Source organism: Acinonyx jubatus, chromosome D2 (genome assembly GCF_027475565.1).
Source record: "Acinonyx jubatus isolate Ajub_Pintada_27869175 chromosome D2, VMU_Ajub_asm_v1.0, whole genome shotgun sequence".
Lineage (NCBI taxonomy): Eukaryota > Metazoa > Chordata > Mammalia > Carnivora > Felidae > Acinonyx > Acinonyx jubatus.
Genome location: NC_069393.1, coordinates 20192741 through 20220507, shown reverse-complemented (window position 1 = coordinate 20220507; position 27767 = coordinate 20192741). Strand labels below are relative to the sequence as shown.

The 27767-nt window shown below is 38.8% G+C and overlaps 1 protein-coding gene across 6 annotated transcripts in view; it reads left to right on the top strand.

Annotated features, from left to right (window-relative positions):
* The window catches only part of FAM13C (family with sequence similarity 13 member C), a 160698-nt gene that overhangs the window by 120058 nt on the left and 12873 nt on the right, over window positions 1–27767 (top strand). For 4 of the 6 annotated variants that reach the window (XM_053207565.1, XM_015072836.3, XM_015072834.3 and 1 more), the window contains 4 exons: window positions 3812–4022; window positions 5112–5250; window positions 24496–24577; window positions 26234–26445. In XM_053207565.1, coding sequence (XP_053063540.1) covers window positions 3812–4022; window positions 5112–5250; window positions 24496–24577; window positions 26234–26445 — 644 coding nt within the window. The remainder of the gene's footprint in view (window positions 1–3811; window positions 4023–5111; window positions 5251–24495; window positions 24578–26233; window positions 26446–27767) is intronic. The other 2 variants (XM_053207567.1, XM_053207566.1) reach the window with 1 other exon arrangement.

Here is a 27767-nt window from a genome sequence, read left to right as displayed (position 1 = left end):
AAAAACTTTTTTAAAAAATCCATGAAATACACCTAGACTACTAAGCAATCTAACTTAGCCTAGTCTACATGAATAGGTTCTCAGAACACTTACATTAGCCTACAGTTGAGCAAAATTATCTAACATAAAGCCTATTTTATGAAGTTGAATATCATGTAATTTATTGAACACTGTACCAAAAGTGGAAACAAAAATGGCTGTATAGAGAATGGTTTTAAGTGTATTGGTGGTTTACCCTTGTGACTGCATGGCTGACTGTGAGCTGTGGCTCACTGTCACTGCCCAGCATCACAAGAGAGTATCGTACCACACAAAGCTATCCCAGGAGAAGATCCAATTTCAAAATTCAAAGTATGGTTTCTACTGAATGTTATCACTTTCACACCATCGTAACATCAAAAAATCATAAATTGAACCATCGTAAGTTTGGTGTGTGTGTGTGTGTGTGCGTGTGTGCGTGTGTGCGCAGAGAGAGAGAGAGGGACAGGGAGTAAACATAGGTTTATGTGGATATGGCAAAAATTTTGTAGAAGATATAGTTTTATTTCATTTCATCTTCATCCTCACTTAGTCTTTTGAGGCAGGTACCATCATTCTCTCCATTTTACAAGTGAAAAAAAAATCCATGTTTAAAAAGGCCCAACATTTCTGAAGTCTTTCTAAACAAATGGTAGACCTGAGGCTCCAACTCATAATCTTTGCTCTCTGTTGTGGCATCCCTGGGGTTGTTTCTCACATTCTCAGGAATGCTCATTTTCTTTCAAACTTTTTTAAAAATATTAACATTTATTGTTTTTTCCTCCTATAAAATTAAGATTTATTCATTATAGAAATTTTAGAAAATAAGATTTCTTTTAGAAAAGAAAAGAAGAAATAGGTTTTTTTTTAATTGTGGTAATAACATGAGAGCTACACTTTTTTTTTACCTGAAGATCTGTTTTTTTGACATAGATATATACTCTTAACAACTTTTTAAGTGTACGGCACAATACTGTTAACTTCAGGCACAATGTGCAGCAACCTCTTTTTACTTTCCTGTCACAGCTCTGTAAGATGGGCCAAACAAAGACACTGAGAGAGGTCAGGAAGTCCCTGGAACTTCACAAGAAAGTATAAGCACACCAAAATTCCTGGTTCCTAGGCCCCTTCCTTTAAATCACACTGCATCACATGAGGGGCCCTATAGCAAGCAGCCCTGTCCTTCAGAAGACAAAGTAACATACTCAACTGAGAAGCATCAGAAACCGCAGTAAGCTTTTCCCTGTTGGGGAGCAGGGTCTGTAAGAGCTGACCTGGGCTCTATTCCCAGGGTGATAGCAGCAATGGCTACCTCAGAATCTGTGCTGGCCTCTTCTGAGCAAGGAGCTCAATAATTCTGTGTGTGCAAGTGCCCACACACATGCACCATCTGATTTAATTAAGCCACTTCTCAATTCAAATAATGAGTTTGAACACATAACTGAAGCACTACCAAATTACCAATTTTTGACTTTTTGTTGGTTTTCAGCTTGGTGCTTCTAGGTCTTTGTGGCTCTCTGCTTCCTCTAGTGGTAAATCTAGGGCAGGGGGTTTGGGATGTTAAGTAGGCAGCAAATGACATGAGTGCCCACAGAAGCACACACCATATAAATGGAGGTTTATGGATTTAATTGTAATGCAATTCAAAAGGAGCCATTCAGAGTGATCTGTGATCTTATGAAGTTCCATCATAGGACCCTGTGGGTTTCAGAAGCTAAGCTCTCTTCTTGCCTCCACTTCAGTCAAATGGCTAGGAGCCCAAGTGCCTCCATTTGGCATTACAAAGCAGCACCAAGAGACTCATGTTCATTTTGACCCTAGGGCCACAGCTGAGCTGAAGGGCTGAATGCCTCAGACCTTTCCCATTTCAACAAAAATACACTGGTCCCAGGTGCTTGCTAAAAATTCTCTTCTTCCCCATCATTATTACCAAAAGATTCTGTCCAGAAACAGGTAATATGAATAAAATGCATTTCTTTTTGGGGCCTAATGGTTTATTGAAAGGATTTGGTAAGCACCTGTATACCTCCTGGTGGGCTTTGAAGGTGATTGTTAGCATATGTTGTTGATTAGTAACATTTATTGATTAGTAACTCTTACTCCTGTTACTCTTTAAGGCTCCTGCCAAACTGTGTTTTCTGGGTAAATTATTCTTAGCAAGGGTGTTGCCTGTGGTGAGTTGTCAGACACACGGACACACCTTGCTTTCAGACCTGGGCACTGGTGTTCATCTGGCCCCACCTCTTCACCAGCCCTCATCTCATGCACTTCTGGCCAGCTCAGCCACTGATAGAATGCTGTTAGTGAGCTTCACAGGCACATTGGAGGCATTATCCAGGCTCCCAGTCTGAAACCCAACAGGGAAGAAGCCAATTGAAAGCACACAAGGGATCAGACCTTTGATGTTGCACAAAGCAAATTGCATTTCAAGCTCTGGAGAACATGAGCCATTCTAAACCTGATTAAGAGTCATCCGGTACCAAATTGTGATAAATGTTTATTTTGGAAAAGTGGATTGTCAGTGTTTTCAGATTCTGCTTATTCACCCAGAAAGCATTTGTTTTTCTCTTTATTTGGGGTAAGAATAAAAGAAAGCCTTGAGTTGTCCTGAGTTGTTTGCTGGGCAAAATTGAGAAGGAGTTTGTTTTGGCTTCTGCTCAAATAACTGTCTAGAGCCCCCTGATGTAGAGAGTCTCACCTGGCCACTCTGACTCAGTGTCTTCATATTCCTCACTTATCTGCCCTTCCTCTAGAGCGCAGGTGTGCCCACTCTCTGGACTGGCCCTGAGGTGGGAAGTTAATGAGTTCCTTTAAAGGGAGAGTGATCTGGGCCCCTGGGTGGCTCAGTAGGTTAAGCATCGGACTTTGGCTCAGGTCATGATCTCACAGTTCAACAGTTTGAGCCCTGTGTTGGTCTCTGTTCTGACAGCTCAGAGCCTGGAGCCTGCTTCGGATTCTGGGTCTCCTCTCTTTGCCCCTCCTGCTTGCACTCTCTCTTTCTCTCTCTCTCTCTCTCTCTCTCTCTCTCTCTCTCTCTCTCTCTCAAAAATAAACATTAAAAAAAATAAAAGGGGAGTGATCATAGAATTCAGACACAGACGTAGCTGGAGACAGGATTTGGAATCTGTTTTGTTCTTGTTTTTTAATTTTTGTCAAAAATAAAATGCTACAAAAATTTTGGAGGAGAAAAAGAATCATTCCTAATTCTTCCATGCTTTGTAGTTGCTAAGTAGCTTCTTTGGTATTTTAGTGCACTTACTTGTACACATAAATGTATGCTTTTTTTTTATTTTTTTTTCAACGTTTATTTATTTTTGGGACAGAGAGAGACAGAGCATGAACGGGGGAGGGGCAGAGAGAGAGGGAGACACAGAATCGGAAACAGGCTCCAGGCTCTGAGCCATCAGCCCAGAGTCTGACGCGGGGCTCGAACTCACGCACCGCGAGATCGTGACCTGGCTGAAGTCGGACGCTTAACCGACTGCGCCACCCAGGCGCCCCCATAAATGTATGCTTTTTACGTAAAATGGAATCATTACTGAATCATTACTTTAAATTTATAACAAAATAATTTGTGTTTCCATTTTTTTTGTTAGTGGCTTTGTAATATTTTCTATCCAGTTTCTCTGAGAATAAACATAACAGTACTTTGAAAGCCTTTCATATCCCCAGAAAGAAGAAATGACAAAGAAGCCAGACATTATAATGAATGTTTATGATCTTTACTTAGGAACATGACAGTCTCAAGGCCTCTGTCATTTCTGAATCTTGATGATTTATCTTGTTTCCTCAGACCCTGCACCAGCCCACAAAGATGGGCAGAATGAAGCAGACAGTGCACCAGAAGACCTCCAGTCTGTCGGGACTAGCAGGCTTCTCTATCACATCACTGACGGTGATAACCCACTGCTGTCACCACGATGCTCCATCTTCAGCCAAAGCCAGAGATTCAACTTAGACCCTGAATCAGCCCCTTCTCCACCCAGCACTCAGCAGTTTATGATGTAAGAAAACCTTATCTTCATTTCATCCACTTTTTCAAATACATTTATAACCTATAATGAAGTCTGTGTCTGACATAGTGCAGACATGCCTATCAAATACAACCGCAAGACCTGAGCAATGAATGGCAAGAATCAGTGTACTTTCTATTTGGGAATACCGTGTCAGGTCTTGCCATCTCAGAAGGAAATGGTCATGAGATGCAGGAATACCCCAGAGCTTACGTGTTTGAACATTTTTGGTCAAATGACCAGAGTCCTAAGTAAGAATATGTCTATGCAAATATCAGGAGTATCCCTGGTAAGCTCAATATTCTTTGCATGCCCAACAGTGGCTTCAAGGGATAGCTTGCGGCAGTGCTTGGGAGTTGTCTACCTCAATTTCTTCTTAGATTCCACAAGAGTAGCAGCTTACAATAGCTGCCCTCCACTCCCCCCAAAAAGTGTGAAACTATGCATTCTTTTTTTAAAAAAATCTACAAATAATTTTGATTCAAAACTAAAATGAGTGTCCCTTGGCTGAAAATATGTACAGAGAATCCTAGTTTCTCCTTAGTAACTTCTGCTGTCATTAATGAATTTTCCAAATCTGACCTTGCAGGCTGTCTATTGATGGATTTGAGGGAGTTAGTGGATTATTGCTATTGTAAACTGTGGGCTATGTGAGAGGGTCAATGCATTTTCTGGAGGTGGGGGTCCATTCTTATTAGATTCACAAGGCTCTGTTGTGTCAAGAAAATTAACTACTTATCTATATCTTCTTTAAAAATGTTATTAGGTGCAACCTGTTAGGGATAATGCCACAGTAGGCTATTTCTTTTTGTCTTAAATTGGCCTCTTCCAAACTTTAGGAAATGCACTTCCTAGAATAATATTCTGACATTTCTGCACTAAATTCCCTGATAGCATTGTCCGATAATGGAATTCTTTGATCAGTGGTCTCTATTAATAAGTAAATACCACCATGGTAGACTCATCAAAAATGGCCTATCCTCTCTGATAATCCAGGAAGCTTCGTTTGTAGACCAGCAGCAATGTTTATGGGAAGACCATGGTTTTTTATGATTCTCTCCCTCCCTGCAATCATTACAGGCCACGAAGTTCTTCACGGTGTGGCTGTGGTGATGGCAAGGAGCCACAGACCATTACCCAGCTCACCAAGCACATCCAGAGCCTCAAGCGAAAAATTAGGAAATTTGAAGAAAAATTTGAACAAGAAAAGAAATACCGGGTAAGGACCCTGTGGCTTGAAATAAGGGTTGATTGTGTCTGAGGTGTGTGGGCTTTTCTGTCCTTCCTTTTTGGGTACTCCTCTGTGCCAGGGGACAGCTGTTTTCATTTGCCAACACAGGATCCATCATAAATAGAGTTCCTATCCTGGATCTGTCCTATTCTCACAGGCTGTCAGTTGCTCTCTAAAAAGATATTTTCTGGTAATGGATTATAACTCTTTTTTAAATCTTTTTTATTATTTATTCTTTAATATAATTTATTGTCAAATTGGTTTCTATAAAACACCCAGTGCTCATTCCAACAGGTGCCCTCCTCAATGCCCATCACCCACTTTCCCCTCTCCCCCAACCCCCATCAACCCTCAGTCTGTTCTCGGTATTTAAGAGTCTGTTATGGTTTGCCTCCTTCACTCTCTGTAACTTTTTTTCCCCTTCCCCTCCCCCATGGCCTTCTGTTAATATTCTCAAGAGACACATATGAGTGAAAATATATGGTATCTTTCTCTGCCTGAATTATTTCACTTAGCATAATACCATCTAGTTCCATCCACATTGCTACAAATGGCCAGATTTCATTCTTTCTCATTGCCAAGTGATATTCCATTGTATATATAAACCACTTCTTCTTTATCCATTCGTCATTTGGTGGACATTTAGGCTCTTTCCATAATTTGCCTATTGTTGAAAGTGCTGCTATAAACATTGGAGTACAAGTGCCCCTATGCATCAGCACTCCTGTATTCCTTGGGTAAATTCCTAGCAGTGCTATTCCTGGGTCATAGGGTAGATCTGTTTTTAATTTTTTGAGGAACCTGCACACTGTTTTCCAGAGCGGCTGCTCCAGTTTGCATTCCTACCAACAGTACAAGAGGGTTCTGATTTCTCCACATCCTCACCAGCATCTGTAGTCTCCCGATTTGTTCATTTTAGCCACTCTGGCGTGAGGTGTGGTATCTCAGTGTGGTTTTGATTTTTATTTCCCTGATGATGAGTGACATTGAGGCATCTTTTCATGTACCTGTTGACCATCTGAATGTCTTCTTTAGAAAAGTGTCTATTCATGTTTTCTGCCCATTTCTTCACTGGATTTTTTGGGGGGGTGTGGAGTTTGGTTAGTTCTTTGTAGATTTTGGATACTAGCCCTTTGTCTGATATGTCATTTGCAAATATCTTTTCCTATTCCATTGGTTGCCTTTTAGTTTTGTTGATTGTTTCCTTTGCAGTGCAGAAGCTTTTTATCTTCATGAGGTCCCAATAGTTCATTTTTGCTTTTAATTCCTTTGCCTTTGGAGATGTGTTGAGTAAGAAATTGCTGCGGCTGAGGTCAGAGAGGTTTTTTCCTGCTTTCTCCTCTAGGGTTTTGATAGTTTCCTATCTCACATTCAGTTCCTTCATCCATTTTGAGTTTATTTTTATGAATGATGTAAGAAAGTGGTTTATTTTCATTCTTCTGCATGTTGCTGTCCAGTTCTCCCAGCACCATTTGTTAAAGAGACTGCCTTTTTTCCGTTGGATATTCTTTCCTGCTTTGTCAAAGATTAGTTGGCCATACAATGGAAGAATAAATATTGTTAAAATGTCAGTACTACCCAAAGCAATCTACACATTCCATGCAATCCCAATCAAAATTGTAACCAGCATTCTTCTCGAAGCTAGAACAAGGAATCCTAAAATTTTATGGAACCACAAAAGACCCCAAATAGCCAAGGTAATATTGAAGAAGAAAACCAAAGAGGGAGGCATCACAGTCCCAGACTTTAGCCTCTACTACAAAGCTGTGATCATCAAGACAGTACGGTATTGGCACAAAAACAGACACAGACCAATGGAATAGAGACTCCAGATTTGGATTATAATTCTTATTTCCAAACTGATTTGATTATCTATCCTCCTCTTTCCCCCCTAAGGAACATTCCTATCACTAATAGTCTAAGACTGAAATTTAGAAAACTTTTGAATTATGATCTTATTTTTTTCTTTAACTCTTTACCATTTACATGTTTGTAAGAACCTATTAAGGACACAAAGGACAGAATCTCTACTTGTATAACAGAATGAGGGAGAGTTTTCTTTGACATAAAAATATCTCCTGGTTGATAGATAGGGACCTATCAAGTAACATCTGTTCAGGCCACTCATAATAACAACCCCCAATCTATCTTTCCCAGTCCAAGAGACACCAGTCTTCATGCTGGTGTTGCAGTGTTGTAATGATGAACTTTTTCTTTCATTATATAAGAAACAATAGAAAGGTAAGTGTCCTCATTGCCAATGTTAGTTTTATTTATCTTCCCTAATGGTGACCATGGCATAGAGAAAAATCATATTCATGTAGAACTGCACAAAGATATTGGGTCTTTGGCAGAGGGCCCAGACAGCTTGTTATCAGAATAAAAGAGAACAGGGGATAACGTCTCATACATCTTGAAATATTTAAAGGCTCACTAAACCTTGGTACAAAGGCAATTGGCACATCCCCATGAGTCAAATAAGATTGGGGGAGGGAGGTGAAAGTGGATGATATCCCACTCTCCCATTCTTTCTGACCTGTTTCCCACAGTGGCTTCAAATTCACTAAAAGAGGGGTGTAAAGAGTGATTTTTAGCTTTGCACAATAGAAAACAAAATCAGACAGCTTTTCAAGACAAACTTTTCTTTTTCAAAGCTACTTACCGTCTTTTACCTTTTTAGCGCAGGAGGGGCACCCTACAAATAATGAATACAAGCCTTTATTTTAGAGATAAGGAAATTGAGGCCCAGAAAAGACCTGTAACTTGCCTTAGGTGGTTGCGTTCTATCAGCTCAGACTTAGGATGGTAGAATAAATATGAGTGGGTTTTGCAATGGAGGAATAGAAGTAAGATTTGTAAGTGTCCACATTTTGAAAGTTCTAGGTATCTTGAGAGAAACTGATTTTTTCTGTTTGCAGCTGGAGTGTTATTGGATCTGTGATGCCCTCACTTTGGGGACTGTAGAGTAACAACTATAAGCTCCATTACCGGAGCCTGTTAATACTTAGTACCTGCCAATTTTTTTATTTCAAGTTTTTATTTAAATTCTAATTAGTTAACACATATAGTAAAATTGGGTGCAGGTGTAGGCTTTAGTGATTCATCACTTAAATACAACACTCAGTGGTCATCACAAGTACTCTCCTTAATCCCCATCATCAATTTAGCCCATCTTCAATTTAGCCCAACACCTTCCATCAACAGTTTGTTCTCTATTGTTAAGAGTCTCTTGTGGTTTGCTTCCCTCTTTTTCCCCCCTTCCCCTATGTTCATTTGTTTTGTTTCTTAAACTCCACATATGAGTGAAATCATATGGTATTTGTCTTTCTCTAATTTTGTGTAGCATAACGTATTCTAACTCCATCCATGTTATTGCAAATGGCAAGATTTCATTCTTTTTAATGGCTGAGTAATATTCCACTGTATATATACACCTGGCAATTCTTTTTTTGGGGGTGAGGGGGCATATCTTTTTTTAAATTTACATCCAAGTTAATTAGCATATAGTGCAATAATGATTTCAGGAATAGAATCCAGTGATTCATCCCCTACATATAACCACCAATGTTTATCCCAAGTGTCGTCCTTAATGTCCCTTGCCCATTTAACCCATCGCCCTACCCACAACCCCTCCAGCAACCCTCAGTTTGTTCTGTTTGTATTTAAGAGTCTCTTATGTCTTGTCCCCCTCCCTGTTTTTATACTATTTTTGCTCCCCTTACCTTATATTCATCTGTTTTATATCTTAAATTCCACATGAGTGAAGTCATATATTTGTCTTTCTCTGACTAATTTTGCTTAGCATAATACACTAGTTCCATCCACATTGTTGCAAATGGCAAGATTTCATTTGTTTTGATTGCCCATTAATATTCCATTGCATATATATACCACATCTTCTTTATGCATTCATCAGTCAATGGACATTTGGGCTCTTTCCATACTTTGGCTATTGTTGATAGTGTTGTTATAAATATAGGGGTGGGTGCATGTGCCCCTTCAAAACAGCACTCCTGTATCCTTTGGATAAATACCTAGTAGTCCAATGCTGGGTCGTAGGGTAGTTCTATTTTTAATTTTTTGAGAAACTTCCATACTGTTTCCCAGAGTGGCTGCACCAGTTTGCGTTCCCACCAATGGTGCAAAAGAGTTCCTCTTTCCTCACATCCTCGCCAACTATGTTGTTGCTTCAGTTGTTAATTTTAGCCATCTGACAGGTGTGAGGTGGTATCTCATTGTGGTTTTGATTTGCATTTCTCTAATGATGAGGGATGTTGAGCATTTTTTCATGTGTCTGTTAGCCATCTGGATGTTTTCTTTGGAAAATTGTTTACTCATGTCGTTTGCCCATTTCTTCACTGGATTATTTGTTTTTTGGGTGTTGAGTTTGGTAAGTTCTTTATAGATTTTGGATACTAACCCTTTATCTGATATGTCCTTTGCAAATATCTTCCCACATTCCATCACTTGCCTTTTAGTTATGTTGATTCCTTCTCTGTGCAGAAGCTTTTTATCTTGATGAGGTCCCAATAGTTCATTTTTGCTTTTGTTTCCCTTGCTTCCAGAGATATGTTGAGTAAGAAGTTGCCATGACTGAGGTCAAAGAGGTTTTTGCCTGCTTTTTCCTCTAGTATTTTGATGGCTTCCTGTCTTATGTTTAGGTATTTCATTCATTTAAAGTTTATTTTTGTGTATGTATAAGAGAGTGGTCCAGGTTCATTCTTCTGTATGTTACTTTCCTGTTTTACCAACACCATTTGCTGAAGAAACTGCCTTTTTCCATTGGATATCCTTTCCTGCTTTGTCAAAGATTAGTTGGCCATATGTTTGTTGGTCAATTTCTGGGTTCTCTATTCTGTTCCATTGATCTATGTGTCTGGTTTTGTGCCAGGGCCACACTGTCTTGATGATTAGAGCTTTGTAATACATCTTAAAGCCTGGAATTGTGATGCCTCCAGCCTTGGTTTTCTTTTTCAGGATTACTTTAGCTATTCGGAGTCTTTCTGGTTCCATACAAATTTTAGAATTGTTTATTCTAGCTCTGTGAAGAATGCTGGTGCTATTTTGATAGGGATTGCATTGAAGATATAAATTACTTTGGGTAGCATTGACATTTTAACAATATTTTTTCTTCCAATCCATGAGCATGGAATGCTTTTCCGTGTGTGTGTGTGTGTGTGTGTGTGTGTGTGTGTATGTGTGTGTTCTTTGATTTCTTTTATAAGCTTTCTATCATTTTCAGTGTATAGATTTTTCACCTCTTTGGTTAGGTTTATTCCTAGGTGTTTTATGGTTTTTGGTGCAATTGTAAATGGGATAAATTCCTTGATTTCTCTTTCTGCTGCTTCATTATTGGTATATAGAAATGAAATTGATATCTGTACATTGATTTTATATCCTGCAACTTTGCTGAATTCATGGATCAGTTCTAGCAGTTTTTTGGTGGAATCTTTTGAGTTTTCCATATAGAGTATCATGTCGTCTGCGAAGACTCAGAGTTTGGCTTCCTCCTTGCTGATTTGGATGCCTTTTATTTCTTTGTGTTGTCTGACTGCTGAGGCTAGGGCTTCTAACACTATGTTGAGTAATAGTGGTGAGAGTGGATATCCTTGTCGTGTTCCTGACCTTAGGGAGAAAACTCTCAGTTTTCCCTATTGAGGATGATTTTCGTGGTGGGTCTTTCATATATGGTTTTTATGATCTTAAGGTATGATCTTTCTATCCCTACTTTCTTGAGGTTTTTTTTTATCAAGAAAGGATGATGTATTTTGTTAAATGCTTTCTCTGCATGTATTGAGAGAATCGTATAGTTCTTATTCTTTAATGTGTTACTATTATTATTAATGTGATGTATCACATTGATTTAATTGCAGATATTAAACAAGGCTTGCATCCCAGAAATAAATCCATTTGAACGTGGTTAATATTTTTTAATATATTGTTGGATCCTGTTGGTTAGTAACTTGTTGAGGATTTTTGTGTCAATATTCATCAGGGAAATTGGTCTGTAGATCTCCTTTTTAGTGGGGTCTTTGTCTGGTTTTGGAATCGAGGTAATGCTGACCTCATAGAATGAGTTTGGAAAATTTCCTTCCATTTCTATTTTTGCAACAGCTTCAAAAGAATAGATATTAACTCTTCTTTATTTTTTTGTTTTTCTTTTCTTTTATTTATTTTTTAATATATGAAATTTACTGTTAAATTGGTTTCCATACAACACCCAGTGCTCATCCCAAAAGATGCCCTCTTCAATGCCCATCACCTACACCCCCTCCCTGCCACCCCCCATCAACCCTCAGTTTGTTCTCAGTTTCTAAGACTCTCTTATGCTTTGGCTGTCTCCCACTCTAACCTCTTTTATTTTTCCTTCCCCTCCCCCATGGTTTCTGTTAAGTTTCTCAGGATCCACATAAGAGTGAAAACATATGGTATCTGTCTTTCTCTGTATGGCTTATTTCACTTAGCATCACACTCTCCAGTTCCATCCACATTGCTACAAAGGGCCATATTTCATTCTTTTTCATTGCCACGTAGTACTCCATTGTGTGTATAAGCCACAATTTCTTTATCCATTCATCAGTTGATGGACATTTAGGCTCTTTCCACAATTTGGCTATTGTTGAGAGTGCTGCTATAAACATTGGGGCACAAGTGCCCCTATGCATCAGTACTCCTGTATCCCTTGGGTAAATTCCTAGCAGTGCTATTGCTGGGTCATAGGGTAGGTCTATTTTTAATTTTTTGAGGAAACTCCACACTGTTTTCCAGAGTGGCTGCACCAGTTTGCATTCCCACCAACAGTGCAAGAGGGTTCCCATTTCTCCACATCCTCTCCAGCATCTATAGTCTCCTGATTTGTTCATTTTGGCCACTCTGACTGGCGTGAGGTGATATCTGAGTGTGGTTTTGATTTGTAATTCCCTGATGAGGAGCGACGTTGAGCATCTTTTCATGTGCCTGTTGGCCATCCGGATGTCTTCTTTAGACAAGTGTCTATTCATGTTTTCTGCCCATTTCTTCACTGGGTTATTTGTTTTTCGGGTGTGGAGTTTGGTGAGCTCTTTATAGATTTTGGATACTAGCCCTTTGTCCGATATGTCATTTACAAATGTCTTTTCCCATTCTGTTGTTGCCTTTTAGCTTTGTTGGTTGTTTCCTTTGCTGTGCAGAAGCTTTTCATCTTCATAAGGTCCCAGTAGTTCATTTTTGCTTTTAATTCCCTTGCCTTTGGGGATGTGTCGAGTAAGAAATTGCTGCAGCTGAGGTCAGAGAGGTCTTTTCCTGCTTTCTCCTCTAGTGTTTTTATGGTTTCCTGTCTCACATTCAGGTCCTTTATCCATTTTGAGTTTATTTTTGTGAATGGTATAAGAAAGTGGTCTAGTTTCATTCTTCTGCAGGTTGCTGTCCAGTTCTCCCAGCACCATTTGTTAAAGATACTGTCTTTTTTCCATTGGATATTCTTTCCTGCTTTGTCAAGGATTAGTCAGCCATACTTTTGTGCATCCAATTCTGGATTCTCTATTCTATTCCATTGGTCTACGTGTCTGTTTTTGTGCCAATACCATGCTGTCTTGATGATTACAGCTTTGTAGTAGAGGCTAAAGTCTGGGATTGTGATGCCTCCTGCTTTGGTCTTCTTTTTCAAAATTACTTTGGATATTCGGGGCCTTTTGTGGTTCCATATGAATTTTAGGATTGCTTGCTCTAGTTTTGAGAAGAATGCTGGTGCAATTTTGATTGGGATTGCATTGAATGTGTAGATAGCTTTGGGTAGTATTGACATTTTGACAATATTTATTTTTCCAATCCATGAGCACGGAATGTTTTTCCATTTCTTTATATCTTCTTCAGTTCCCTTCATAAGCTTTCTATAGTTTTCAGCATACAGATCATTTACATCTTTGGTTAGATTTATTCCTAGGTATTTTATGCTTCTTGGTGCAATTGTGAATGGGATCAGTTTCTTTATTTGTCTTTCTGTTGCTTCATTGTTAGTGTATAAGAATGCAACTGTTTTCTGTACATTGATTTTGTATCCTGCAACTTTGCTGAATTCATGTATCAGTTCTAGCAGACTTTTGGTGGAGTCTATCGGAGTTTCCATGTATAATATCATGTCATCTGCAAAAAGTGAAAGCTTGACTTCATCTTTGCCAATTTTGATGCCTTTGATTTCCTTTTGTTGTCTGATTGCTGTTGCTAGCACTTCCAACACTATGTTAAACAACAGCGGTGAGAGTGGGCATCCCTGTCGTGTTCCTGATCTCAGGGGGAAAGCTCTCAGTTTTTCCCCATTGAGGATGATATTAGCTGTGGGCTTTTCAAAAATGGCTTTTATGATGTTTAAGTATGTTCCTTCAATCCCAACTTTCTCAAGGGTTTTTATTCAGAAAGGTTGCTGAATTTTGTCAAATGCCTTTTCTGCATCGATTGATAGGATCATATGGTTCTTCTCTTTTCTTTTATTAATGTGATGTATCACGTTGATTGATTTGTGAATGTTGAACCAGCCCTGCATCCCAGGAATGAATCCTACTTGGTCATGGTGAATCATTCTTTTTATATGCTGTTGAATTCAATTTGCTAGTATCTTATTGAGAATTTTTACATCCATATTCATCGGGGATATTGGCCTGTAGTTCTCTTTTTTTACTGGGTCTCTGTCTGGTTTAGGAATCAAAGTAATACTGGCTTCATACAATGAGTCTGGAAGTTTTCCTTCCCTTTCTATTTCTTGGAATAGCTTGAGAAGGATAGGTATTATCTCTGCTTTAAATGTCTGGTAGAATTCCCCAGGGAAGCAATCTGGATTCAATTTCTTCGCTGGTGATGGGTCTGTTCAAACTTGCTATTTCCTCCAGTTTTAATTTTGGAAGTGTGTGGGTGCTTAGGAATTTGTCCATTTCTTCCAGGTTGTCCAGTTTGTTGGCATACAATTTTTTATAGTATTCCCTGATAATTGCTTGTATCTCTGAGGGATTGGTTGTAATAATTCCATTTTCATTCATGATTTTATATATTTGGGTCATCTCCCTTTTCTTTTTGAGAATCCTGGCTAGAGGTTTGTCAATTTTGTTTATTTTTTCAAAAAACCAACTCTTGGTTTCATTGATCTGCTATACAGTGTTTTTAGATTCTATATTGTTTATTTCTGCTCTGCTCTTTATTATTTCTCTTCTTCTGCTGGTTTTGGGGTGTCTTTGCTGCTCTGCTTCTATTTCCTTTAGGTGTGCTGTTAGTTTTTGTATTGGGTATTTTTCTTGTGTTTGAGATAGGCCTGGATTGCAATGTATTTTCCTCTCAGGACTGCCTTCGCTGCATTCCAAAGCATTTGGATTGTTGTATTTTCATTTTCGTTTGTTTCCATATATTTGTTTATTTCTTCTCTAATTGTCTGGTTGACCCACTCATTCTTTAGTAGGGTGTTCTTTAACTTCCATGCTTTTGGAGGTTTTCCAGACTTTTTCCTGTGGTTAATTTCAAGCTTCATACCCTTGTGGTCTGAAAGTATGCATGGTATGATCTCAATTCGTGTATACGTATAAAGGGCTGTTTTGTGACCCAGTATGTGATCTATCTTGGAGAATGTTCCATGTGCACTCGAGAAGAAAGTATATTGTGTTGCTTTGGGATTAAGAATTCTAAATATATCTGTCAAGTCCATCTGATCCAATATATCATCCAGGGACCTTGTTTCTTTATTGACAATGTGTCTTGATGATCTATCCATTTCTGTAAATGGGGGATTAAAGTCCCCTGCAATTACCACATTCTTGTCAATAAGGTTGTTTATGTTTGTGAGTAATTGTTTTATATATTTGGGGGCTCCTGTATTTGGCACAGAGACATTTATAATTGTTAGTTCTTCTTGATGGATAAACCCTGTAATTATTATATAATGTCCTTCTTTATCTCTTGTTACAGCCTTTAATTTAAAGTCTAGTTTGTCTGATATAAGTATGGCTACTCCAGCTTTCTTTTGACCTCCAGTAGCATGATAAATTGTTCTCCATCCCCTCACTTTCAATCTGAAGGTGTCCTCAGGTCTAAAATGAGTACTTGTAGACAGCAAATAGATGGGTCTTGTTTTTTTATCCATTCTGATACCCTATGTCTTTTGGTTGGTGCATTTAGTCCATTTACATTCAGTGTTATTATAGAAAGATATGGGTTTAGAGTCATTGTGATGCCCATAGGTTTCATGGTTATAGTGATGTCTCTGGTACTTTGTCTCACAGGATCCCCCTTAGGATCTCTTGTAGGGCTGGTTTAGTGGTGACAAATTCCTTCAGTTTTTGTTTGTTTGGGAAGACCTTTATCTCTCCTTCTATTCTAAATGACAGACTTGTTGCATAAAGAATTCTCAGCTGCATATTTTTTCTGTTCATCACATTGAAGATCTCCTGCCATTCCTTTCTGGCCTGCCGAGTTTCAGTAGAGAGATCCGTCACAAGTCTTACTGGTCTCCCTTTATATGTTAGAGCACGTTTATCCCTCGATGTTTTCAGAATTTTCTCTTTATCCTTGTATTTTGCCAGTTTTACTATGATATATCATGCAGAAGATCGATTCAAGTTACGTCTGAAGGGAGTTCTCTGTGCCTCTTGGATTTCAATGCCTTTTTCCTTCCCCAGTTCAGGGAAGTTCTCAGCTATTATTTCTTCAAGTACACCTTCAGCACCTTTCCCTCTCTCGTCCTCCTCTGGAATACCAATTATGCGTAGATTATTTCTCTTAGTGCATCACTTAGTTTTCTAATTTTCCCCTCATGCTCTTGGATTATTTTATCTCTCTTTTTCTCAGCTTCTTCTTTTTCTATAAATTATCTTCTAGTTCACCTATTCTCTCCTCTGCCTCTTCAATCCAAGCTGTGGTCGTCTCCATTTTACTTTGCAGCTCATTAATAGCATTTTTTAGCTCCTCCTGGCTGTTTCTTAGTCCCTTCATCTCTGTAGCAATAGATTCTCTGCTGTCCTTTATACTGTTTTCAAACCCAGCAATTAATTTTAGGACTATTATTCTAAATTCACTTTCTGTTTATATTGTTTAAATCGTTTTTGATCAGTTCGTTAGCTGTCGTTATTTGCTGGAGATTTTTTGAGGGGAATTCTTCTGTTTGGTCATTTTGGATAGTCCCTGGAGTGGTGAGGAACTGCAGGGCACTTCCCCTGTGCTGTCTTGAATAACTTGCATTGGTGGGCGGGGCTGCAGTCAGACCTGATGTCTGTCCCCAGCTCACCACTGGGGCCACAGTCAGACTGGTGTGTACCTTCTCTTTCTCTCTCCTAGGGGCGGGATTCACTGTGGGGTGGTGTGGCCCGTCTGGGCTACTTGCACACTGCCAGTCTTGTGGTGCTTGGGATCTAGCGTATTAGCTGGGGTAGATCGGCAAAGTGCACAGGGCGGGAGGGGCAGGCTCAGCTGCTTATCCTTCGGTGATCCACTTTGGGGGGCCCTGAGGCACTGGGAGGGAGTCAGACCCACCACCAGGGGGATGGATCCACAGAAGCACAGCGTTGGGTGTTTGCGAGGTGCAAGCATGTTCCCTGACAGGAACTGGTTCCCTTTGGGATTTTGGCTGGGGGATGGGCAAGGGAGATGGTGCTGGTGAGCACCTTTGTTCCCCTCCAAGCTGCACTCTGTTGTCTGTGGCTCAACAACTCTCCCTCCCGTTGTCCTCCAGCCCTCCCGTTCACGAGCAGATCTGTTAACTTATAACATTCCAGATGTTAAGTCCCACTTGCTGTCAGAACACACTCCGTCCGCCCCCTCCGTTTTTGCAAGCCAGACTCGGGGCCTCTGCTTTGCTGGTGGACTGCCCCTCCATCCCGACTCCCTCCCTCCAGTCCGTGTAGCATGCACCGCCTCTCCACCCTTCCTACCCTCTTCCGTGGACCGTATATGCTTGGCTCTGGAGAATCTGTTCTGCTAGTCTTCTGGTGATTTTCTGGGTTATTTAGACAGGTGTGGGTGGAATCTAAGTGATCCGCAGGACGTGGTGAGCCCAGCATCCTCCTACACTGTCATTTTCCCCTATTAACTCCTCTTTAAAAGTTTGGTAGAATTCCTCTGGAAAGCCATCTGGCCCTGGACCCTTGTTTGTTGGGAGATTTTGATGAGTAATTAAATTTCTTTACTGGTTATGGGTCTGTTCACATTTTCTGTTTCTTCATGTTTCAGTTTTGGTAATATATGTTTCTAGGAATTTGTCCATTTCTTCCAGATTGCCCTATTTGTTGACAAAATTTCTCATAATATTCTCTCATTATTTGTTTTCATGCAGTGGTGGTTGTGATCTCTCCTCTTTCATTCTTGATTTTATTTATTTTGGGTCCTTTTTTTTTTTCTTTTTGATCAATGTGACTAGGGGTTTTCAATTTTGTTAATTCTTTGAAAGAACCAGTGCCTGGTTTCATCGATCTGTTCTACTGCTTTATTTATTATTATTATTATTATTATTATTATTATTATTATTATTATTTTAATTTTGATAGCACTGATTTATGCTCTAATCTGTATTATTTCCTGTCTTCTGCTGGATTTGGGCTTTATTTGCTGTTATTTTTCAAGTTCTTTAAGGTGTGTGGTTAGGTTGTGTACCTGAGACTTTTCTTTCTTCATTAGGAAGGCCTGGATTGCTATATACTTCCCTCTTATGACTGTCTTTCCTGTATCCCAGAGGTTTTGGGCTGTTGTGTTATCATTTTCATTGGTTTCCATTTACTTCTTAATTTCCTCTTTAACTTCTTAGTTATCTCATTAATTCTTTAGTAGAATGTTCTTTCGTCTCCAAGTATTCATTGTCTTTCCAAATTTTTTCTTGTGGTTGATTTTGAGTTTCTTAGCATTGTGGTCTGAAAATATGCACAGTGTCATCTCAATCTGTTTGTACTTGTTGAAGGCTGATATGTGTCCCAGTATGTGATCTATTCTGGAGAATGTTCTATGTGCAGTTGAGAAAAATGTGCATTCTGCTGCTTTAGAATGAAATGTTCTGAATATATCTGTTAACCATCCAGTCCAGTGTGTCAGTTAAAGCCATTGTTTCCTTGTTGATTTTTGCTTAGATGATCTGTCCATTGCTGTAAGTGGGGTGGTGAAATCCCCTAATATTATGGTATTATTATCAATGAGTTTCTTTATGTTTGTGATTAACTGATATATATTTGAGTACCCCACGTTGGGGCATAAAAGTTTACAATTGTTAGATCTTCTTTGTGGATAGACCCCTTAATTATGATATAATGCCCTATTCATCTCTTGTTACATCCTTTATTCTAAAATCTAGATTGTCTGATATAATTATGGCTACTCTGCCTTTCCTTTGGTGACCATTAGCATGGTAGATGTTTCTCCATCACCTGACTTTCAATCTGAAGGTGTCTTTAGGTCTAAAGTGGGTCTCTTGTAAACAGCATATAGATGAAACTTGTTTTCTTATCCATTCTGTTACCCTACGTCTTTTGATTGGAGCATTTAGTCCATTAACATTTAGAGTAAGTACTGAAAGATATGAATATAGTGCCAATGTGTTGCCTATAGAGTTGGAGTTTCTGGTGGTGTTCTCTGGTCCTTTCTAGTCTTTGTTGCCTTTGGTCTTTTTTGTTTTGTTTCTTCTTTTCTCCACTCAGAGAGTCCCCCTTCAAATTTCTTGCAGGAATAGTTTCGTGGTCATGAACTCCTTTAGTTTTTGTTTGTCAAGAATCTCTTTATCTCTCCTTCTGTTTTGAACGACAACCTTGCTGGATACAGAGTTCTTAGCTGCGTATTTTTCCAATCCCGCATGTTGAATATATCCTGCCACTTCTTTTTGGCCTACCAGGTTCCTGTGGATAGGTCTGCTGCAACCCTGCTCTGTCTTCCCTTATAAGTTAAGGACTTTTTTTTCCCATTGCTGCTTTCATAATTCTTTCCTTGTTTGTGTATTTTGTGAATTTGACTATGATATGCCTTGTTGATGGTAAGTTTTTGTTGAATCTATTGGGAGTTCTCTGTGCTTCCTGGATTTTGACATCTATGTCTTTCCCCAGAGTAGGAAAATTTTCCAGAATAATTTGCTGACATAAACCTTCTACCCCTTTTTCTCTCTCTTCATCTTCTTGGACTCCTATGATTCAGATGTTATTCCTTTTTCATAAGTCACTGAGTTATCTAATTCTTGTACCATGCTCTTTTACCTTAGTTACTCTCTTTTTTTCTGATTCATTATTCTCCATAATTTGTCTTCTCTTATCACTGATTTGCTGCTCTCTTCATCCATCCTTGCCACTGCTGCATCCATTCAAGATTTCCTCTTGGTTATAGCATTTTAAGTTTCATACTGACTAGGTTTTACTTCTTTTATCTATTCAGAAAGAGATTCTATGCTTTTTTCAACTCCAGATAATATTCTTATTATTGTGACTCTAAATTCCAGTTCAGACATCTTGCTTATATCTGTGTTGATTAAGCCCCTGGCTGTCATTTCTTTGTGTTCTTTCTTTTGGGGTGAATTCCTTCATTTTGCCATTTTGGAGGAAGAAAAAGGATAACTTAAATAAAATAAAAAGTAAGAAATATTAAAAACAACACAGAAAATCAAATAAAAGAAGCTAGATCCTCTGTCTAGGTGAGTTTTGGTCTGGTTGTTGAAAGAAACTTGATAGAATAGAGAAAAAAGGGAAAGAAAAGAAAAAGAAAGAAAAAGACAAAAAGTAAGAAAGTTTAAAAATTAAAAATATGTATACAATAAAATAGAATAAAATGTAATGAAGAAAGTGAAATAGAATAAAATACTTAGAAAAAAATATAAAACATAGTAAAAAGAATTTTAAAAAATTTTAAAGGAATCTATGGGCGCCTGGGTGGCTCAGTGGGTTAAGCATCCAACTTCAGCTCAGGTCATGATCTTGCAGTCTGTGAGTCTGAGCCCTAAGTTGGGCTCTGTGCTGACAGCTCAGAGTCTGGAGTCTGCTTCAGATTATGTGTCTCCTTTTCTCTCTGCCCCTCCCCAACTCACACTCTGTCTCTCTCTGTCTCTCAAAAATAAATAAATGTTAAAAATTTTTAAAAAATAAAATAAAAAGACAAAAATAAAATTTTCTCTTTCTGTATCCAAGAAAAATAAATGAAAGGAGAAAAAGAAAATAAAAGAAATAAAAAAAATAGATGAACCAGCAAACAGAGTGAAACTTGAATGAAGTTACATCCAGTTTCCCCTAGAACTCAAACAATGAAGCACTCTATAGTCTGTACACTAAGAAGATGGAGAAACTTGTGGTTCTCTAGGGCATGTGCTTGGAGGGTGGAGTTGGGCGGGGCTTGGTGTAATGGCTCTGTTCTCCACTAGGTGGCACTGCTTAGCTTACTAGGATGGATTGGTGTGGTATATGTGTGCATGTGCATGTAGGTGCACGTGCAGGAGAGGTGAAAATGGCATCACCCAGCTTCCTAGTTTCAGGCACAGGAACTTTGTGTTCTCACCTACCCAACAAGCAATCAAGGATCCCTCCTTTGTCTCAGTCTTCTTCTGTCCATTCCCCACTTCTACACTGTGTCTGTGTCCAGGCTGTCAGCCTGCCATACACCTGGAAATTCTTAAATCAGACTGATCTGGATTTGAATCTGGCACAGCTAGTTAGGAACTCTGTGACTTTGGACTTGTTATTTTATCTTTCTGAGTCTCCGTTTATCCATCTGTGCAGTAGAGTTAATATTAGTAGTGACTTCTTAAGTTTGTATTAGATGAGCGAATAATTATACTGTAATATAATGCTTATTACAGTGTTTCACACAAGGGAAGTAAGTGGTCCTAGATATTATTACATTTTTAATCTATTTTAGTGATATTCGACCAGGCTATCCCCTGACAGTCCCTGCCTTGTCCAAAGAGAGAGAAACATTTGACACATTAATTCTTCACTAAATTTTTCAGCCTGCAGCCACAGGACTCTGGATTACTTCTTTCTATTGTAAGAGCCACCCAGCAGGCTGCCTATTTTAATAGAATTTCTCCTGGCACCTCCTGTTTTTGTCTAGAGAAGTTTTAGAGCTGGTGCAGGCACATGCTCACACAACACACTTAAACATCACAAATGTGGATGAATGCATTTGGGAGCAGTAGAGGAGGGCGTCATGGTCACCACTGCTTCAGTGTGTACAAAAGTCTCTGATGTAATCAGAACCTTTGATGTCTCAGGGAACAGAGCTTCCCCTCCCCCTTTATGTCAAGGTGCCAGGCTGTGGTTAGAGGTTTGACATGTCATTGGGCTTTAGTTGGTTGCTGTGTGTAAGGCTTTCCTTCCTGTCATGCGTACTATGGAATTAATAGCACCCACAGCTAATATTTTAGTCTGAGCTCTTGCTCAGCCTCCATGTTAGTCTGATGTCCTGGTACAACATGCATCTTTCCTTCTATGTTGAATGTGACCATTTTATATTCCTATCCAAACCCTGTTTATTTCTACAATTATTTTCACATTTAACTATCATTAGACTCATGGATTTAGAAAAGGCTATTTCAGCCAGATGTTCACTATTTGTGAAATTAGACAATGTTAGAATTAGAAGGGATCAGCCAGTCTTATTTCTCATTTGACCTTTGAAGGAACAGGCTCAGAGAAGGGAAGTAACTTCCCCAGGATCACACAGGAAAGAATTGACCTAGCCAGGACAACTCAGGTCTTTTCATTCCTAATCAGATCTCTTTCCAAAGTGTCTTTTGGACTGTGTTTGATAGAGCACAGATTTGGTCCAGTGATACCCTCAGTCATGTGCCTTGGAGATCCCATTTTAGTTGCATTGAACAAAATATACACTGTAATTTCTGGGCTTATAGCCTCTTGGGGTCTATTAAACTGAATATTTCAATTTATAAGTTAGAAGGCTTGAAGATCCACAGCTTGTTAATGAAAACTTTCCATGCGATTTTAAAGCTGCCATCCTTGTGAGCTTGATTTAACCTCTTTTGAAAGCTCCCCCAGGAGTAAAGAAATAAAAAAAATCATTTCAGAAAATGATTTCAGGCTTTAAAATATTTTGTCAGAAGAAAAAAATCAGCCTTAAATTTTTCCTACGTCCTATTTGCAGTAGTGAGAGCTCATTTCTTTAGTAGTCCTTGGTTCTAGGGTTTTAGGCTTTTGTTCTTAACATTACTTCAAAAGATGATTGGGGCCAGGGAGTGTATTAAATGGGTGATGGGCATTAAGGAGGGCGCTTTTTGGCGTGAGCACTGGGTGTCATATGTAAGAGATGAGTCACTGGGTTCTATTCCTGAAGTCAAGTCTACACTATATTTTAACTAACTCGAATTAACTAACTTGAAAGATGGTAACTGTATAGAGCATATCCAGTGACAAAGACGTGTTCCAGGTGAATAAGATGTGTTTACAGATCAGAGGGTAGAATTCTGTGAGGATTTTGTGAAATTAAATGTAAAACATTGGGTGTCCATACAACCAGGCTGTTACCCAAAGCCAGCATACTAATCTGTGTATCAGGGAAGAGGTACAGTGCATCATCCTAGCACATCATGGGTAGCACCAGGCTAAGCTGTTCGGGAGGTGTGTCCTTGTGTCACTGTCCAAGGTACTGAAACCAGGCCTTCACTCATAGAAAGCATCTATACTATCCCATCTGAGCTCCTGTAGGAAAAAACCACTGTTGTTTTCCTTCAATCGTTTCCATCTTGACTCAGACATATGTGGTTTTTACATCACTCTAGAAGTGACAGAACTGTCCCTTGTGTTTCACTATTAATATATTTATTTTCCATGTACATTTGATATGTACATTTGATGACTATGTCAAAACAAGCACTGTTTTTTCCTTTGAACCTAGGAGAGACACATTTCTCTCCCGATGCCTTTCTCTCACCAGAAACTTGCTAACGTTATACAGACTTAGTGGATGCTTTAAGAAAAATATGGCACAGCCCCTAGATTTAGCCAATGTACATATTTACTTATCAATGTACATATTTCTAGCAATATTATAATTATGATCAAGTCATTGTAAACATTCCTATATAGTCTTGTATATATTCAATTTAAAGTAACCATTAATTTTCTTGAGTCTGCATTGAAGTTATCAGGTGGCTCTGATTTGTTTAAGAATGATCTCACTGATCTATGGGGATGGAGACTAAGTATGTCTATCTTTCTTTCCTAGTTTCTCTCCTGTAGAAAATCCACTTTCATGCTCTGAGAAGAAACCCAGAAATCAAAGTGAATGATTTGTATTAACAGAGTCATGTCCTTCCAAAATAAAAAATAATTTTTATTGCCACATCCAACTTTGATTAGCTATTTGGCAAGAGATACATACCCCTACATGTATGTTTGTTGGTGAAAACATATCCAGAATTCCCATGAAAGTCTGATAGTAACACTATTACTATTGTCACCACCAGTAATAATAATAATAATAATATTTGTAATTATAGCTAACACACCTGTAGGGTATAGCATATTCCAGTAACTACTTTCACTGTTTTACATACATCAACTAATTTATCCCTCACAGCAACCCTATGAGGCAGATGTTGGTGTAATCCTCATTTGGCAGATGAAACTGAGGCTAAGTAATTTGACCAAGGTCTGACACATATAATTAAGTTTGACTTTAGTGCTAGCCTAGTAGGATATTGAGTGTATAAACAGTGAGATGATTAGAAATCTGGGTATCCCCCTGAAGTACTGATTTCCCAGACTATTGTCAGGTGTTAGACATCCTGGGGTCTCCTTTCTTGAGCTTGGTGGAAATGACTGATAGGAAATCTTCAAGGAAATCTTCGAGTTTGTTAGTATAAACCAGACAAGTTGTGGTCATAAACCTTGTTTGTGAGTACAGGCAAGGGAATAAGCACTGGTTTGTATCAGTGCAGTCATTTGCGCTGATATGAAGAATGGCCTAGCAACCACATGTGGGGTGTGAGTGGACCACATGGTGATTGATGGTCAGACTGTAGGGGACACTGGCATGGACAGGCTATATAAAAAGTGATGAGTGACCAGGCATGTTTAGGAACAATGCCCATGGAAAGGACAAAAGTGTGGAGGAGTTCAAGAATGTTTGCTTTGTTTTTCAGAACTAACTCTATCATCTGGAAGTTGTCATACATGAATTTCTCTCCCAGATTTATATGTTTCTGAACCATCTCTGTGTGTCTTGGCTGTCTAAAAATTTTGATTTTCCTTTCTTACCTTTCTTTCCCTTCCTCCCTCCCTTCCACCCACACTTTCCTGTCCTTTGTAGCCTTCACATGGTGACAAGACTTCTAATCCTGAAGTCCTGAAATGGATGAATGATTTGGCTAAAGGTCGTAAACAACTTAAAGGTAAGTGCCAGCCAAGAGTCTCTTTTTCCATAAAGGAAACAGTTAAAATAGATAATTTTCTCCAAGATATTTTTTATTCTTTTCCACCTGTGCCCTCTTTAACCTCATTTCTCACGTAGATTGGAGGCTCCATTTTGAAATAAATGGTCCTGGGTCCCTTTCATTATTTGGCCCCATCTAATAATTCTCCTTACAAAGAGATTGAAGAACTCCAGACTCCAAAGAGAAATGATTCACTTCAGTGCCAGGAACATTTCAACACGTGGAGTATTAACTTCCCCCTAGGTTACTGGATTTTTGGATGTTAGAAAAAGGCCTGAACAATCATTTACTCCGTATACCCCATTGTACATATGAAGACATTTATGTCCAGAGATAGAGACAATTTATGTAGCTGGGAGGTAGTGAGCTAGATATAAAACTCAGTGCTCTTACCTCCTAATCCAGTGTTCTTCTTTCTTCTTTCTCTGGAGATTATGATGATGATATGAGTGTTAATTAACTCTGAAATCCATTTAAAAGGACTATGGTATTTACCAATAAAAATTTATTTGCCTCCTCTGGGGCACCTGGGTGGCTGGCTCAGTCGGTTAAGCGTCTGACTTTGGCTCAGGTCATGATATCACATTTCATGAGTTTGAACCCCACATCCAGTTCTGTGCTGACAGTGCAGAGCCTGCTTGGGATTCTCTCTCTCTCTCTCTCTCTCTCTCTCTCTCTCTCTTTCTCTCTCTCTCTCTCAAAATAATGAAACTTTAAAAAATTATTAAAAAATTAATTTTCTTTCTCTTTCCACATTCTTATTTCAATACTTAGATGTGGAAATTTTTCCAAATTTGTAAATTTTCCAAAGGTGATAAGGAACTGGAAGGGAATCTGAACTCAGTGGTATTAAACTGTAATGATGTTGCAGGTTTATAAAATATGCAATGTTTAAACATCACACCAGAGTGTAACTAAAAAACAAACATCAAACAAAGAAAATGAGCTCTGTAATTGAGAAATCAATATAAGTGGCCACCCTTTAGCATATTCTGAAATTTAATTCCATGATAATTCCCAAGCTGCTTTTTTACTTTTAGTTATTTAGGTTTATATAGAAACACATTGCAATAATGGTGAATCCTGGATTTTAAAAGATGACATTAGACAAAATTGTCAAGTTGGGGCTGCACTCCCATCTCTCATATCCTATCCCTCCTGTATTTCCTCAGATGTCTGCATGTGTAAAGCTTTACAGAAGTGCTTGCATTTACACAGGGGCTCTTAATGACACAAAACTTTCAAAACTCAAGTAAATGAACCAGTGAGTATAGAATTCCAGGTGTTGTGGTAGGTATTGGGTGAAATATTTGAGGGCCTGGTACCATCTTCCTCTGGATCTCATCCTCTGAAATTTAAACCACTGACTTACTTCTACACATAACCCTCAACTTCCATAAGATCCCAGTCTCTAGAGCCCTTTGTTTTCACACCTGAGTAGGAGATATGCTGTTGGTTCTAGTTATTAAGGCTGCCCTTGCCCTGTGGAAAGCTATCAGCAATAGTGTCCATTTCCACTGACTTCACATCAGTGGTGGGAATTTCTGAAAGGTTCTCTGCTCTTAAGCCCAGTGAGTCCTCCTTGCTCATGGTAACTCATGGCATTTCTCTTAGAACTAAAGCTGAAATTGTCAGAAGAACAAGGGAGTGCTCCCAAAGACCCACCTAGAAACCTGTCCTGTGAGCAACCTGCAGTCCCCAGAGAGAATGGGAAGCCAGAAGCTGTGGGCCCTGAGCCAAGCTCCTCTGGAGAGGACACTCCTGATACTGTGCTGACATGCCTAAAGGAGAAGACAGAGCAACTTCCTGCTCAGGAGGATTCTAAGGTACCTCACCATATCCTCACAGGTCCCAACATTCAATAGGATTCCAGAGAGATTATGGTTTTGACCAATTTGTAAGAGCACTTGGCACTACATAAACATCTTTAGGAGACTGGTTCTGAATTTGAGTCAGGTGACCTCCTAGCAAGTTATTGACCATGACCTATAGGTGTTGCCACTTAATTCCAGAATGTTATTCTGGAAGTTATACTATTGCATGCTGGTAGGAAGCAGATAGCAAAGATATTAGGGTGTATCATATCTACTTTCTCCCTTATTCCCCTAATAAATTAGCAAATTAACCCAAGACTAGTATTACAATCCCATTTTACCATATATTTTATTTAAAAAATAATGCAGCTGGGATGAGGTATACATAGTGAGGAAAATGGTTTAGTATCTTATAAGATAGATAGGTAGGCTTTTTAAGAGAGTGTTAGGTAAAAAGATGTCTAAAGACCTCAGTTTTAGTCTTTAGACTGAAGTCTTTAGACATCTTAGTTTTGAAATCTTTGTGAAAGATTTCACATCCTGCACATCTTCTCATCCTGCACATCTATGCTTACATTTCATTTATGACCAGGAACCTTCCTTGTAGTCCTTTCTGTATCAACTCTAAAAGTGGTATGATTGCCTTTAATTTCTTGAATAAGAGTTGTAGCTTGCATATCATAGCCCTAACTATGCTGTATGACATTTTCTATCTCTCATTTTATACTTTAGACCTCTTGAGTAGAATAGCTATTTGTAGCTCATGATCCTACAGTGTCTGTACATAGTAGGTATTGAATAAATGTTTGCTGAATGAATGGACAGATGAATGAATGAACTAACATATTTAACTTTGGAATCAAGTATTATTGATAATGGTGACTTTACCTGTTATATTGCACATTATATGGTCTTAATCATAGGTGACAACATATGCCAAATCCCAAAAGGCTCACCATATGCCCCTGGACTTGTTCTTTACATGGAGACTTGTGATGTACAAGCAGAAATGGGCCTTTGGCCACCTCTATTTTTATGAAATACTTTTAGATTAAAAAAAAAATTCTATGTTGTAAGAAGTGAATAGGTTTTTATCAACTTGGCCAACTCATTCCACCCCACCAAAGATTCTGGATTTTTATGATAGTCAGCGGATAAGTGGGTAACACACACACACACACACACACACACACACACACACACCTAATTCTATGTTCTACTTGATTAGGGCAATGAGGGATGAGTTAGGATTGGTAGAGTAGACTTAGATCAGGACTCAATGCTTCAATAAGCCACTTTCTAGCCATGTATACTTAGTACGTGAATTAGTTCTC